This window comes from Jatropha curcas, chromosome 11 (genome assembly GCF_041381405.1).
Source record: "Jatropha curcas cultivar XTBG-Jc1 chromosome 11, XTBG_Jcur_1.0, whole genome shotgun sequence".
NCBI classification, from domain to species: Eukaryota; Viridiplantae; Streptophyta; class Magnoliopsida; order Malpighiales; family Euphorbiaceae; genus Jatropha; species Jatropha curcas.
Window position 1 is genome coordinate 5,809,352 of NC_143161.1, and position 14,592 is coordinate 5,823,943.

The following is a 14,592-nucleotide window of genomic DNA, read 5'->3' on the forward strand; positions in this document are numbered from 1 at the left end:
GAGTCTGGCCAATAAAAATTCAAAATCGCAAATGTTTTATTTTCTGTAGTACCAAAATAATTAATTAATATTAGATTTGGATACATTAAAACATATCCTGCCCAAACTTTTGTCTAACAAGTTAAGAAACCATGATTTGGGGCAGTTTAGGAATTAAATTGACAGAACATGGTGACGTGGCCTTTACTGATTAGTCACACTCCATCCTCCACCTTCGTAGCATCATTTTATGCATTGAGGTCACAAATGGTAACGAGCAGAAAATATTAGATCCCTCGTCTTCGAAATTTCACTGCCAGAGAGAAACACAGAGAGAGGGAAAGGGTCTCTATAAGTACGACAATCTACCCTGCAGATCTTGAAGATTCGTAGCTTTTAGCAATGGCTCAGCCTCTCATAAAGAAAGACGACGACCGCGACGACGAAGGTATTGAATCCGTTTTCATCTTCTTCACTTACGACACGATCTCATTTTCTACTCGATTTCATACTTCGATTTCAATTTCCCTATTTAATTTAGGGCTTAATTGCAGAATCCTAAGTTACCGGCATTAGATCAATTGTTAGCTTCTAGATCTGTGCCATTCTCTTTTTATAAACATGTTTGCTTGTTTGTTTCATTACAGTAGGTCCAAATTTTAAGAGCTTTTAAGCTGATTTGGTGTAGCTTTAGTTGATCTGATCTCTATAACAAAGATTGAAGTTGGTATATGCTTTCCTAATCCCTAAATCCCAATGTGCATTGGTAATTCTGTGCATCTCTGCTAGAAAAAGTTGATCTAATGGGACTTGTAATTCTTAGTACATAATACATATGGCGCTCTAGTTGTTGTTTTTATCGATCTTAATTGAACAAGTCCTTATTGGTTAGCCAGTGGTATTCATTGTTAAGCCCTCATTTTAAGGGATCTGATAGAGCTCTGTATTTGCCATCTTGCTGTAAATCTCAATAGATTTAGTGCTCTTTCTAGATTTATCTAATGTGGATTTTCTGGTGACATGGATTACCTAGATTAGTTATTGATGCACTAAAAATTATAGTGTATTTTCAATTATGATTATAGTATACAAGGAAGGACCAATAACATGTATGATTCTGTGATATTTATTTTTGTCAGCGGAGTTCTCTCCATTTCTTGGTATTGAGAAGGGTGCAGTTCTTCAGGAAGCCAGGGTTTTCAATGACCCTCAGCTTGATCCAAGAAAATGCTCTCAGGTTTTTGCTTTATACTGCCTCATTATCTATTTACAATACATATGACCTGCTTGTGCTTATTCAGAGAAAAAGAGGTAGGAGGGAAAATATGGGACCCATTTGCTTATGAATTTTGGTATGTTATTTTTCTTTCAGGTCATTACAAAGCTTCTATATCTTCTGAACCAAGGAGAAACATTCACTAAGGTCAAGTATTTCTGCTGGAGAGCTTACATCTTGACTGTCTCATGAGCAACGAGAGACATGCTCTTTTTTTTTTTTTTGTATATATTTGGAACAAAATGAAACCTTGTCTGAAATACTTTTTTTTGCATTATTCTTATAGGTTGAAGCCACAGAAGTTTTCTTTGCTGTGACAAAGCTTTTTCAGTCCAGGGATATAGGTTTAAGGAGAATGGTCTATTTGATGATAAAGGAATTATCCCCATCAGCAGATGAGGTCATATTGCTATGCTTTTATTGGCATCTCCTATTTATAATGTTGTTATTACTTATTCTTTAGTTCAGATGTAGATACTGACTAGCTACATTCTTCCCTACAAAAGGTTATAATTGTGACAAGCTCCCTTATGAAGGACATGAATAGCAAGAGTGATATGTACCGTGCAAATGCTATTCGTGTGCTTTGTCGGATAACAGATGGAACCCTGCTCACCCAAATTGAGCGATACTTGAAACAAGCAATTGTTGACAAGAATCCAGTGGTTGCTAGTGCAGCCTTGGTTAGTGGTATCCATTTACTCCAGGTACTATTTAATTGTCTTACATCTTCTTTTAGTTTTTGTTTTTGGAATTACCTAATATGTTCTTTACTGTTTGGCAGACAAATCCAGAGATAGTGAAAAGGTGGAGCAATGAGGTTCAGGAAGCTGTGCAGTCAAGAGCTGCCCTTGTACAATTTCATGCACTGGCATTACTCCATCAGGTATGGTTAGATTTGAGTTTAATTAGCATTCCCAGCTCTATGTAGAATTTGAATATGGTTTTTATGAGATAAATCAAAGATGGTTGCCTAAGTAAAAAGTTTCTCTTTGAAGATCAATGGTTGCAGGTGATATACTTGCTAAAGGTAATTTGTTTTGTGGATGCGGAGTGGATTTGAGTTTAAGTTAACAACTTCATTGCCAATTATCAGTTCTATGATAGCATTTCTTTTATCAAAAAAATGGATACATACATTATTGAGGCCTTCTTGGCATTCTTTTTGACTTACCATTCTCTGAATGTTGTGCAATTGTGCTACATTTTTGTTTCATTTTCTATTTCTTGAGTTATATATGAATGTTCATATTCTTTGTGCTGTATTTTTTTTTTCTTGTATTAGCTGAATCATTGCTCAGGCTGCTTGAATGTGGATTCAGTGGACCATTTTATTAAGATGCTTGTGCTTTTAAAACCATGCAGATACGGCAGAATGATCGACTAGCTGTCAGCAAATTAGTTACCAGTCTGACTAGGGGAACTGTTCGCTCGCCGCTGGCCCAATGCCTCTTGATACGTTATACAAGTCAGGTTAGTGTATGCCACTTGAACTTATGTTTGACAGTGATATTTTTTATTTTGTTACTATACATGAAATTGTTTTTACGTGCAGGTTATTCGTGAGTCAGGTGCTAACACTCAAACAGGGGACCGTCCTTTCTATGATTTTCTGGAGGGTTGTTTGCGCCATAAGGCAGAGATGGTGATTTTTGAGGCTGCCAGAGCTATCACAGAGCTTAGTGGTGTCACAAGCCGAGAATTGACTCCAGCAATCACTGTTCTGCAGCTCTTTTTGAGTTCTTCCAAACCTGTGCTGAGATTTGCTGCTGTCCGCACCTTGAACAAGGTAAACGAGTTTTCCTTTAAGCTATTAAAGGCTAGATTTTGGTTTTTCGGGAATGCTGCATGATGGGTGCAAGGGGAATAGGTATTTCTTTCATGATTTTCAAGGATTTGGAATCACATGCTAAACTGCTGAATGTTTCATCGATTTGAAGGTGGCAATGACACATCCAATGGCAGTCACTAACTGCAACATTGATATGGAGAGTTTAATTTCTGACCAGAACAGAAGCATTGCCACTCTTGCAATCACAACACTGCTTAAGACAGGAAATGAATCAAGTGTAGATCGCCTGATGAAGCAGATTACAAATTTCATGTCAGATATTGCTGATGAGTTCAAAATTGTTGTGGTGGAAGCCATAAGGTCACTGTGTTTGAAGTTTCCCTTGAAGTACAGAACACTGTGAGTGATATTTTTACTAGGCTTCATTGTCATCTGTTCTCTAATTTATTAGCAACCACAAGTTTATGTTTTTTTTTTTTTCTTTTTGTTTGTAGTATGAACTTTTTAAGCAACATCCTTCGGGAAGAAGGTGGATTTGAGTATAAAAAGGCAATTGTAGATTCCATAGTCATTCTCATCAGTGATATCCCTGAAGCTAAGGAAAGTGGGTTGCTTCATTTGTGTGAGTTCATTGAAGATTGTGAATTTACATATCTTTCGACACAGGTGACTATCTATCAATTTAGTGATTTTATTTATTTGTGTTTTCCTTCCGTCCCCTTTAAAATCTATCCTAATTCACTTGTTGTTAGATACTCCATTTTCTTGGGATTGAAGGGCCAAAGACCTCGGATCCCAGCAAATACATACGCTACATCTACAATCGCGTACATCTTGAGAATGCAACCGTTCGGGCTGCTGCCGTGAGCACGTTAGCCAAGTTTGGTGCTTTGGTTGACACATTGAAGGTATTACTGGCATATTTGTGTGCTTGTGTTGTTTGCTCCAACTATTCTAGGTGAATTGTCAGTTGCTGACTGTTGATTAATATTCTTGTGCTCTCTATGCCAGCCTCGCATTTTTGTTCTGCTGAGACGTTGTCTTTTTGACAGTGATGATGAGGTAGGTTCCCATATAATAATGGAATTGCTGAACGTTCTCTTCTATTGGTACATTTACATTTTTTTGTTTCTATCTGTATGTATGTTCATTATCAATATTATTTTTAATAAAAGATTTGTTTAATGTTGAAATATTCAATTTATTTCTCCGTTACTCCTTTATAATAGTTTGAAAATGTTATTGTTGTTAGGTTTGATTTATGCAGTTATCTCTCTGACTTGTTTTACAGGTTCGCGATAGGGCAACACTTTATCTTAATACTCTTGGTGGCGACGGTGAAGTAGTTGAAACTGATAAAGATGTACAAGCTTTTCTTTTTGGTCCACTAGATATCCCACTATTTAACTTGGAGACAAGTTTGAAAAATTATGTAAGTTTTTTCTCTGTCCTGTACGTTTTGTATAGCTAAATGACAATTTTCATGTTTATTAATGCGTTATTGTTAAAATGAGAGATTTATGTCTATTAACCTTTGAATTAGGGATTATGCATTAGGGTCGAGAAATTTATGGATAACATATAGTGTGATAAGCTCCAATATCAATACAACTTATTGGTGCATATTTTTAAATGTTTATTGATTGTCGTCATCTGATATATATTATTGTTCTTACAGGAGCCATCAGAAGAGCCTTTTGATATTCATTCTGTGCCAAAGGAAGTTAAGTCTCAGCCACTTGCAGAGAAGAAAGCCCCAGGCAAGAAGCCAACTGGTCTCGGTTCTCCTCCAGCTGGTCCCCCATCTACTGTTGATGCCTATGAAAAGCTTATTTCCTCCATCCCAGAGTTCTCGAACTTTGGGAAGCTCTTCAAGGTTTACATTTTAAACTCTTTAACTCGTTGGCTGAATTTATTTTGCATTAATGAATCTTTAGACTTACTATGTGCTGTTTCCTTATTGTTCCTTCAACAGTCATCGGCACCTGTGGAACTTACAGAAGCAGAGACAGAATATGCTGTTAATGCTGTTAAGCATATTTTTGATGGGCATGTTGTCTTCCAGTACAATTGCACCAATACAATACCAGAGCAATTACTGGAAAATGTATGAAAGCAACTTAATATTTTTCCAAGTGTGTATGCTTAGGGCTGTCTTTATAATGTGTTTGTCCATTTTTTCAGGTTATGGTTATTGTAGATGCTTCAGAAGCAGAGGAATTTTCAGAGGTAGCATCCAAGCCTTTAAGATCTCTCCCTTACGATTCACCTGGACAAACTTTTGTGGCTTTTGAGAAGCCAGAGGGAGTCCCTGCAGTCGGGAAGTTTTCAAATATGTTGAGATTCATTGTTAAAGAGGTATGCTTGCCTTCTTCCTGCAGTGATATATATGCTTTTTCTTTCTGAGCCTGTGTTTTTGTTGGTCTTGTATTAGAAAATAAATTAGGAAAAATTGTTAGGGTTTGCTGTGGTTTTATGGCATGCATATACTTGCACAGGCAACTTTTAAAGTGACTTGTACCTGTGCTCTTATGATTATGCATCTAAGATTAACCAAATGAAAACATTTTGAATTGTTACTGTATCCACATCAGTTGTATTATGAATTTTCATTTCTTTGACTGGGTGCATTTGTCTAGGTTGATCCAACTACTGGTGAAGCAGATGAAGATGGTGTGGAGGATGAATACCAACTTGAGGAACTGGAGGTCGTTGCAGCAGATTACATGATGAAAGTTGGGGTATCCAATTTCAGGAATGCATGGGAAAGCATGGGCCCTGATTGTGAACGAGTGGATGAATATGGCCTTGGCCCTAGAGAGAGCTTGTCTGAAGCTGTTAGTGCTGTCATCAACCTTCTTGGCATGCAGCCTTGTGAGGTTAGTTGGTGAAATTATTCAATTGCATAGTCATCCTTTAATTACTGTGAAGGCAATTGAGGACAGAGTTTTTAGCCTAACAACCTCTTTGTTTTCTCAATGCATATCAAGAAAATGAACTGATATAATACAAATGAGATCTGTTATGCGATCTCTCAAAATATTCTGTCATTCTCTGTTGTATAATTTAATTGGTCTTTTTTCCTCTTCGAGTTGTGCTTCATATTTGGACAACTAAACTAAGCATAATGCAAGCATCCTGTAGGGATGCTTTTATGCAATATCTCAAACAGTTTTTTTGTCCTCAAATTTTGTCTATTTCTTCTGGGTTTTCTTGTCCAGGGCACAGAGGTTGTCGCAAGCAATTCACGGTCGCATACCTGCCTACTATCTGGTGTTTTCATTGGCAATGTGAGGGTTCTCGTGCGATTGCAATTTGGAATTGATGGTGCAAGGGATGTTGCGATGAAACTGGCTGTCAGATCTGAAGATGAATCTGTCAGTGATGCCATTCACGAGATTGTAGCAAGCGGCTAATGTGTCAATCTAATAACTGTTGCTTTCTTATACTAGCGCCAAATTTTTGATGAGATGACATGCAGGAGTGTGTTGACAATAGCCGAAAATGCTTGTTATAGAAAAGAGTCGTATGCTATGCCCTTTGGAGTGGGAGCTTGGCTTGCTGGGGAAAATGATTTGCATTCATCTCAGAGCTTCTCTCTCATCTTTTAATACGGCAATGATATACTCTTTGTATCATGCAAATCAGTTCTAAAGGAGGATTTTATTTTATTTTACATTTTTACCTTTTAAATTTTTTTGTGGAATTAGTTATAGGTTCCATCAAAGCTTGTTTGACAATACTTGCGAGATTTAATCGGATAAGAATTTGGGAAGCATCTTCCCCTTCTTTTTATTTTTTTATTTTTAATTTTTACATCCAAGCATTGTGAATTGGAGTATTTGTTAATTACACCATTCATTCGAGATTCAAACACTCGTGTTAATTGCATTGTGGAAAGATAGTTTATATTTTTATGTCCAGATATTTTCATTGAAGTTTTCAAATTTTAACAGGTGTCTGTGTGCTCGATGGCTGTGTGAAGGCATATAGATAAACTTCTTAAACTTTAAAACAAAAAACTAACACTTCAATTTCTAAAATTTTTTATTTAACATTTTAATTTGTAAAATTTAATTAAAAAAACGTACAAATAATTGTTTCAAAAGTAGCACCCAGAAACACAAAAAAAAACACTTAGCTGTTAATATGGAAAAGTTTGAAAGGTTACCATGTAATACATCCTTTACAAAGTTTAGAAGTGTCAGAAAATTTTTTTTTTTTTTTTTTTTGAAATATAAAAGTGAATTTATACAGTTAACCGCACACATAACCAAATCATTATATTCTGTTTTAGAATACGCTTTTCTAGTTGCTTCGTTACCAATGCATAGTATTATATACAATGTACCACACTCACATAGGAGTTGAATCGATAGATTCTTAAAATTTCATTTCATTAAATATTTTATTTATTACTATTTAATCTTCAAGATTTGATAAATGAGTCAAACATCATTGACCTAGTAGTTGTTGTACTTCCGCCTAACGAAAAATCATACTAAAATTTTTTCACAATTGTGACAAAAGTCTCAGTCAGAACTTCAATCGGTTTCCCTGGTTTTGCTTTACTGAAGATTTAAATATTAAATAAATAGAAGTCGGAACTTCAATTACAAAGAGTAAGAGCACAAGTGAGGAATAATAGGCCATGAAAGAAACAAATGGCTACTCCCATCAGTCAAGGTCTTCGTCTAACATTTTCCCTCTTCTTCCCTCAAACTCAGTTTTTCACATTAAGGATTACTAGAAGCAATGGTACAAGACTATGGTTTCTTTGCATTAACACAATGGAATCAACCAAGAAGGCACAATGCAATTATGGGGTAGCAGGGACTCACAAACCTTGGATGATAGAGGACCACACGGTAACTTTTTTCTTTTTTTTCCATTCTCAAATCACCTTCCTATGGCCTCCGAACGCCCAAATCTGAAAGAGAGCGCAAATAAATATATAGTCAATTCTTTACATATATTTGATGCCTGGCAAATAATTTAGAAGATAGAAAACTATACCCTATAGTAGCTATAAAGCAGATAACACTGTCACTAATGTAGCTTGTTGATAACGACCATCATATGGACATGAGTAGTTCCGCAACTTCCATATAGTTCGATACAAATTGACAACCAGCATTGAATACAACTCACATATGGTTGTTTATAAAAGATCCCATTGAGACTTAAAACTAATAATCAGATGTCAATATTATAATGACAGCATGAAGATAAGATTTTATTTGGGTTAGGTTGATAAAGTCTATTCCCCTTCCTAGAAGGGATGATCTTGACACACAATATATGTTACAATATTTTGAATAGCCCACCTGCTTCCAGGACATATGCCTTTATCCATATGCATATAGAATCATAGAGCTGAAGTAATTAGATTGGTCAACCATCATGTAGTAAGGAATAGTGAGCAAAATGTAATACTTGTTTTTGGAAACCATTGGAAAGGCCAAAACAACAGAACAATCTATGTTTCTACATCTAAATGAGAGACGCAAGTCTAATGCAACAGGTGTCAGAATAAAGAATTAACTGATATCTAAAGGGGCCATGCCATAAAATTGGGCTCTAGACATGCGGGAAAAGGCTAGAATTCTACATCTAAATCATTGAGCTAGTAAAGTTAATGAATTACACTCATCAGACTTGCCAACAGGGAATTCTACATCTATATATTGCCATTTCTCAACAGGAAATCTCAACACAAAGGATGGGGGCAATTCTACAGTTTTTTCTTTTGGGTGGGAGAATGGGTGTGTGGAGTATTGGAAGCAATATTAATATCAAGAGCAAGAACGCAATTCTATCATGCAAATCACATGGCATCATAAAACAATATAGAGACTCTGTATGCAGACTAACCTTTAGGTTTGTATCATAACTTCCTGTACACAAGGCACTCCCATCTGCTGACAAGCCCAAACAGCTTATCCGACCCTCATGCGAATTCTGCAGAGATCCCAAGTTTAAAACAACCTGCAAAAAAATAAAAGTCACAATTCAAGTTGATCTATGCAATGTTTTGTCATGACTAGCTAAGTTTAGCCACTACTCGTGCAAACATGTATATACATCAATTGAAAAAAGAAGAAAACTTGACACGTAAGGTTCACCACTAGGTAATGACTCTAAACAAAAAAGCAGGTCTCGGCACTTTAATGGAAGTTCTTTCTCCATGAAGAAGAAAGGCTAAACTGAGTAAGGTTGGGTACTTCCACAATTAGGACATATTCAACCGGCAATCAAGGTGAGGCATGAGGAGCATCTATATGTTCTTGGTTTTTAAATCAATTACAGGAAAGACCAGCACCTGAATTCAAGAACTAACACGGCAAAAGGTAACTAAACTGGAACTAGAAAAGGGAACAACATAAAATCTATATGGGAAGGACACATACTAAAAGAAACAAATTTTGTTTTAGATCTGCAGGGATTTCATGTGAAAGTGATGAAAGAACAAAAGAGTTCCTACAGATGTTAAAGTACAATGTTAAACAACTAAAAACTTAAAGCAGCACAGCTGTGTAAAAGGCTTACAAAATTCTACGCAAGATTAACGTCTAGATATGTGGGAAATAACTCAAGCAACAAAGAAAACACGACATAACATGGTGAAAAAAATCATGCATGTATTTACCTGCGCTAATAAAGTATCCCAAACATAGCAATCACCATTTGAATATCCAGCAAAGAGAAGTCTTCCTGATATGGAGAATGCAATAGAGGTCACATGAGGGACTTCATTGTCACCATGCTGTTGATAGTATACTTGGAGTTGATGCCCAGTTCTGATGTCAAACAATCTACAAGTTCCATCGTCAGATCCAGTTCCAAATCTATTGCCATCTGGAAAGAACTTCACAGCATTAACATCTCCCTCATGCCCATGAAAAGTACGCACAGCTCGACTAGCAACGCGAGTATCCCACAATCGGGCGGTTGAGTCACAGGAGCCAGATACGAACATTCTTGAGCTTGACCCATTGATTGAGATGCTGAAATGTGGAATGTTTAATATTATTAAACTAGCCCTGAAGAGAGAACCCTATCAGGATAAACAATTCCCCCTCTACATTTTTAATAAATCCCGAAATCACTTTTCATTTTGTAGTCAAGGTTATTACAGGGTCATCCAATCATTAGTCCGTGTGGCGCTTGCAGAATCCATCACATGCTTGTGAAGAGGTAACATCAATAAGATGCCACATTCTTGACAAGGAAAAAAAGTTACAGGGGCATGGATGCAAGCTTCCTAAAAAAATATTTAAAATTAGCCCTTTGGAATATTAGTTTGTACACAGTCAAACTAAGATGTCAAATTTTGGAACTTGCAAATGAGAATTTTCTCGTAAAATTATATCCTTCAAGTACAGGATGACAAAATGAAAAAGCATGCAGTCAAATTGAGAATAACTCAAATATACCTCAGTACATCTGCTGTGTGTCCAGACTGAAACTCTCCTCCAAACACAGAAGTCCTAAGGCCCGTGGTAATATCCCACAAAACACAAGTCTGATCACCCGAACTTGTAATTAGGTGAGTGTCCTCATCTGGTACATACTGACACGAGGAAACATAACCCTTGTGCCCACTAAGCATCTTTGATACAGGCAGGTTCCCATCCCTATCAGTTGGTGAATTAAGGTTGAAAATAGAGCAAACACTATCAAGACCACCACAAGCAACAGACTGACCAGTTGGAGAGAAAGCACAAGTCATAACCCATGCACAGGGCAACTTGATGGCATGAGTTTTCTGGCTTGTTAGAGCATTCCACACTATCAACCGCCCATCTTGAGATGCACTAACAATTCGATTTCTTTCAGAAGTCCAATCCAATGAATACACCTGCAAATATCTTATAGATAAGAACACATTTTCAAAATAGTGAATGATATAAAATGCACAATGTCTCAAATACTAAGTGAGTTTATCTCTCTTGGCACTTTGGAGTTTGTCATTAACATGTCAAAACCTCCTATTATAGGTCACAGGGTATCAAAAAATTAACTTAGAGAGATGATGTCCACAATTTCTTTAATGCCAGAAATTTTAATACAGTAGGTACTCCAAACAACGACACCAGACATATATAACACAGGATTAAGAATACAGCTGGGCTACATATGGATGATAACTGGTTTAGTGAGCACATGCCTATGAGCACACGAGCATTTTGGCCACTGAATCAGCAAATTTCATATAATTCAGCAGGAGACAATTCCATGTACATGTGAGGTCTTGGGCACAAAATCATTCTATGTGTAAGCTTTAGTTGAGTCTCACTAATTTGAGAGTAGTTTTAGTCTGTGAGTTCACATGTGTGCATGAGTGTGCCAGTGAAAAACAGAGTACAGAGGGGAAAGAAACACAAAAACACTAGATATCTATAATGATAAGTATAAAATATATAAGTAACAATATTCCCACCACATAATAGAACAAGTAACATAGAAGGATTCAGTTTTCAATCACAACAAGAAAAAACCTTTTGACAATTCCTGTCACCATTTAAGCCGTTATAGACAATCCTGTTATAGTTCCCATTTGTTTGGATTTCATGGAATATATAATATCAAGTATCTGACAAACTGAATTTCCTCAGGCAACAATTGAGTGTGAGAAGAAACTAAAAACGTTGAATAAGAAAATAGAGAGAGGAGTAGGAGGAGGTGATTTCAATAACACAACATAAAAGTGCAGTTCATAAGTTTCAGAACTTCTCTGATTGTCCAGATGCAAACTACCAAGTGGGTTGAGACCTTATTCTTAAAGTCTGTTAAATAAAACTAAGAGTCTAAGAAGTACTCTATCGCTGTTAAGGATTGTTAATAATCATGATAATAAAAGGTGCAAATTCAAACATTATCATCAATTCAAGGAAGTTTAAGTAAAAAATAACCTATCCTATGTCTACTGTTTTAGATATAGAAAAAATTAACAAGATAAAGCTCTAGTGACCAAATGCAGATAGCCTGAAGTCACAGTGTTGCTCTACATATATCCTATACATTATTATAGTATTTGATGCTGATGTTGAAAAGTGTCCCCTAATTATAATAAGAACCCCACGATGGGACCCTAACTTGTTCTCTTATCGTTATTCTTAGTCTAGAATGCTGTGATATGCAAACTTATAGGGTTATAATCCAACTTGTTCCATAGCATGATTACTAAAGGACATCTCTTTCTACCTTCCATCAAAATCCAGAATGCAGGCACACATGCACCTCTTTTCATTATGAAATAGCCATCATGGCGTACTGTGTCGTGTGATCCAAAAGCTTGCTCCAGAAACATTACCAAAGATACCACAATGGCACGCATATCAGTCTCCAGCTGCCAGTCAGAATGTGGAACCACTTTTGGTTTCTCGATTCCCTCTGTCTACCTTTGTCCTACCATCTTCAAATGCATAACAAACCACCAGCACATCCTCATGAAGCACGAGTTCAATCAACATTGTGTCAAAAAACCCACAAAAACCAGATCAACTTATCAATTTCCACAATAAGATGAGATTCGGTCATCTGTATCCATTTCCCCAGTTCCATTTCAAGTAGAATTAGAAGTTAAACAACCATTATTTCCTCTCAAAATATCCTAAATGATTCCACGATTCCTATTTCATTATATCATATAAAATAGTAACAACAAAAATAAAACACAAGGACAATCACGAACAAACTTCTGTTATTTTCCCCAGAAAAGCACTCTAGACCTAATTTCCCCATTTTCTCCACTCAGTTCTCACTTCTATTAAAGCTTACAACTCATAATTCCTATCAATCAACAAGTCAAAGGAACAATGAACACAACAATATCAACTATTACGCCATTAAACATGAGCTAAACACCATTAAATAGCCAAAACAAAATAAATCAAACAGAAAGTAAGCAATTATGAATTTGAACAAATGCAAACAATTGTATGATAGCATTAATGATTTACCTTGCCAGTGTGTCCCTGAAGCGTCCTGCAGCACACCAGATCGGTAGGCCCAAAGCTAACCGGAGGCTTCCCCTGCGCCCTCGCGTATCCAGCAACTGCCACAAGTTCAATCAGATCTATTTTTACACAATAAAAGAAAAAAGGAACACAAATATCGAATTCGAAAAACACGAAAAAGAGAACAGAGAAGAGAAAACACCGTCAGTGTCTAGCAAAAGAAGCCGCTTCTGCTTCAAGCGTTCTCTAAGAGTATTCACCGTCTCAGTCGCCGCCACGTGGCGCGCCTTTAGCTCGGCAACAGACATTTCTTATAAAGGAAACCCAAAAGAAAAAAAAAAAAAATTGAACTAAAAAGTACTCATTTCTTTTTAAGCTCGGATTCGATTCTGAGCTCTAGTGATCATTATTTGAAAGTGAAGTAGCGAAAGCAGAAAGAGAGAAAGAAAATTTAGGTGTAACAGATACGGACTCAATTATTAGAGAGAGAAAAGGTAAACAAATAAATGCCTTTTAGATTGCAGAGAGAGATAAAAGGAGAAGGAAGCGGTGGCAGAGATGGTGGAGATGGTGCTGCTGCTGGTGGTGCTGCTGCTGGTGATAAAGAGGTCTAAGATCAGAAGTAACAGAGGTGATGGTAAGGGCGAAACTGAATTGACTGACGCCGCCGGCCCAGTTTTTCCCACGTGTCATCTATGTTTGATGTCTTTTGCTCGGCACGGTTTGATGTGAGACCACAGTAAATTGTTTTCGAAAATAACTAAATATCTACTACTTCTTTGCCGACCACGTATGGTGATTAATTTTCTCGCTAATGTGAATGAAATGTCTCGCTATCCACATATATAGAGTTCTAACTTATTCCTATTTTCAAAAATGTATTTATGTTTCTTAATATATTTTTAGATTAATATTTGATATTATTTTTATCAATAAGACTTGGTTTAGATGTTAAGTCAACTCAATATGTTAATATGTTAAGTCAACTCAATTCCCATGAAAATACAAATTTAATTTCCCAAAAGCGCATCCTATTTAAAGAGTTCAAAATATTACAGTTCGAAAAGATTAGCCGTCTTAGTTATATAAAAATAATATTAAATATCATCTTTAATAAATAATTCAAAGGAAAATTACTAATAATAAAATATATTAACAAAAAGCATATTGAAAAACTAACTTAACTTTTGACTTATAATTTAGAACAAATATAAAAAAAAACAAGCTAATATTTATTAGAAAGAGCAAGTATTTTTATTTGGTTGTTTATGTGAATTTAATAATAATAGTAATAATAATAAGTATAAAATTAAAATTAAAATAAATATTGATTTATTGATTTTTATATTTATAAAAATAGGTATTATCACAGACAAAGTCAAGTGGACTAAATTTTATTAAGATCGAGTTCAGCTTGTTGAGAATTTTCAACGAATTTTTTTTAAGTCAAGTTTGGAGCAACTAACTTATGAGATTTATGTGTTTTGTTAATATTAACATTGATATCATATATCTTGTGCCCATTTCATATGTGTAAGTTTATTATTCTTTTAAAAAGTAAAAATAAATTTCGAGCAACTGAA

The 14,592-nt window shown here is 35.8% G+C and overlaps 2 protein-coding genes across 2 annotated transcripts; one reads left to right on the plus strand and one right to left on the minus strand.

Moving 5' to 3' along the window:
- The first annotated feature begins 242 nt into the window (after positions 1-242).
- LOC105632164 (coatomer gamma-2 subunit, putative / gamma-2 coat protein, putative / gamma-2 COP) lies at positions 243-6,842 on the plus strand. Its single transcript, XM_012214487.4, has 18 exons — positions 243-427; positions 1,119-1,216; positions 1,352-1,402; positions 1,542-1,655; positions 1,762-1,962; positions 2,040-2,141; positions 2,621-2,728; positions 2,811-3,044; positions 3,196-3,446; positions 3,542-3,713; positions 3,800-3,955; positions 4,059-4,109; positions 4,339-4,479; positions 4,726-4,923; positions 5,023-5,154; positions 5,232-5,405; positions 5,687-5,926; positions 6,269-6,842. The coding sequence occupies exons 1-18, from the start codon at positions 382-384 to the stop codon at positions 6,461-6,463; spliced, it is 2,664 nt and encodes an 887-aa protein (XP_012069877.1). The 5' UTR covers positions 243-381; the 3' UTR covers positions 6,464-6,842.
- A 744-nt stretch (positions 6,843-7,586) lies between these two features.
- Positions 7,587-13,825, minus strand: AGB1 (GTP binding protein beta 1). Its single transcript, XM_012214511.4, has 6 exons — positions 13,212-13,825; positions 13,013-13,107; positions 10,484-10,908; positions 9,697-10,054; positions 8,922-9,035; positions 7,587-7,977 (listed from the first exon to the last, which is right to left on the minus strand). The coding sequence occupies exons 1-6, from the start codon at positions 13,315-13,317 to the stop codon at positions 7,942-7,944; spliced, it is 1,134 nt and encodes a 377-aa protein (XP_012069901.1). The 5' UTR covers positions 13,318-13,825; the 3' UTR covers positions 7,587-7,941.
- Positions 13,826-14,592: the final 767 nt, after the last annotated feature.

Bases quoted from the DNA above. Each gene is read 5' to 3' on its own strand.
- AGB1 (XM_012214511.4), bottom strand. From the start codon at position 13,317: ATGTCTGTTGCCGAGCTAAAGGCGCGCCACGTGGCGGCGACTGAGACG. The intron at 10,909-13,012 runs GTAAATCATTAA...AGATATTTGCAG, and splicing joins TTCAGGGACACACTGGCAAG to GTGTATTCATTGGATTGGAC. The intron at 10,055-10,483 runs GTATATTTGAGT...TCCACATTTCAG, and splicing joins CACACAGCAGATGTACTGAG to CATCTCAATCAATGGGTCAA.
- LOC105632164 (XM_012214487.4), top strand. From the start codon at position 382: ATGGCTCAGCCTCTCATAAAGAAAGACGACGACCGCGACGACGAAG. The intron at 1,963-2,039 runs GTACTATTTAAT...ACTGTTTGGCAG, and splicing joins GTGGTATCCATTTACTCCAG to ACAAATCCAGAGATAGTGAA. The intron at 2,142-2,620 runs GTATGGTTAGAT...AAAACCATGCAG, and splicing joins CACTGGCATTACTCCATCAG to ATACGGCAGAATGATCGACT.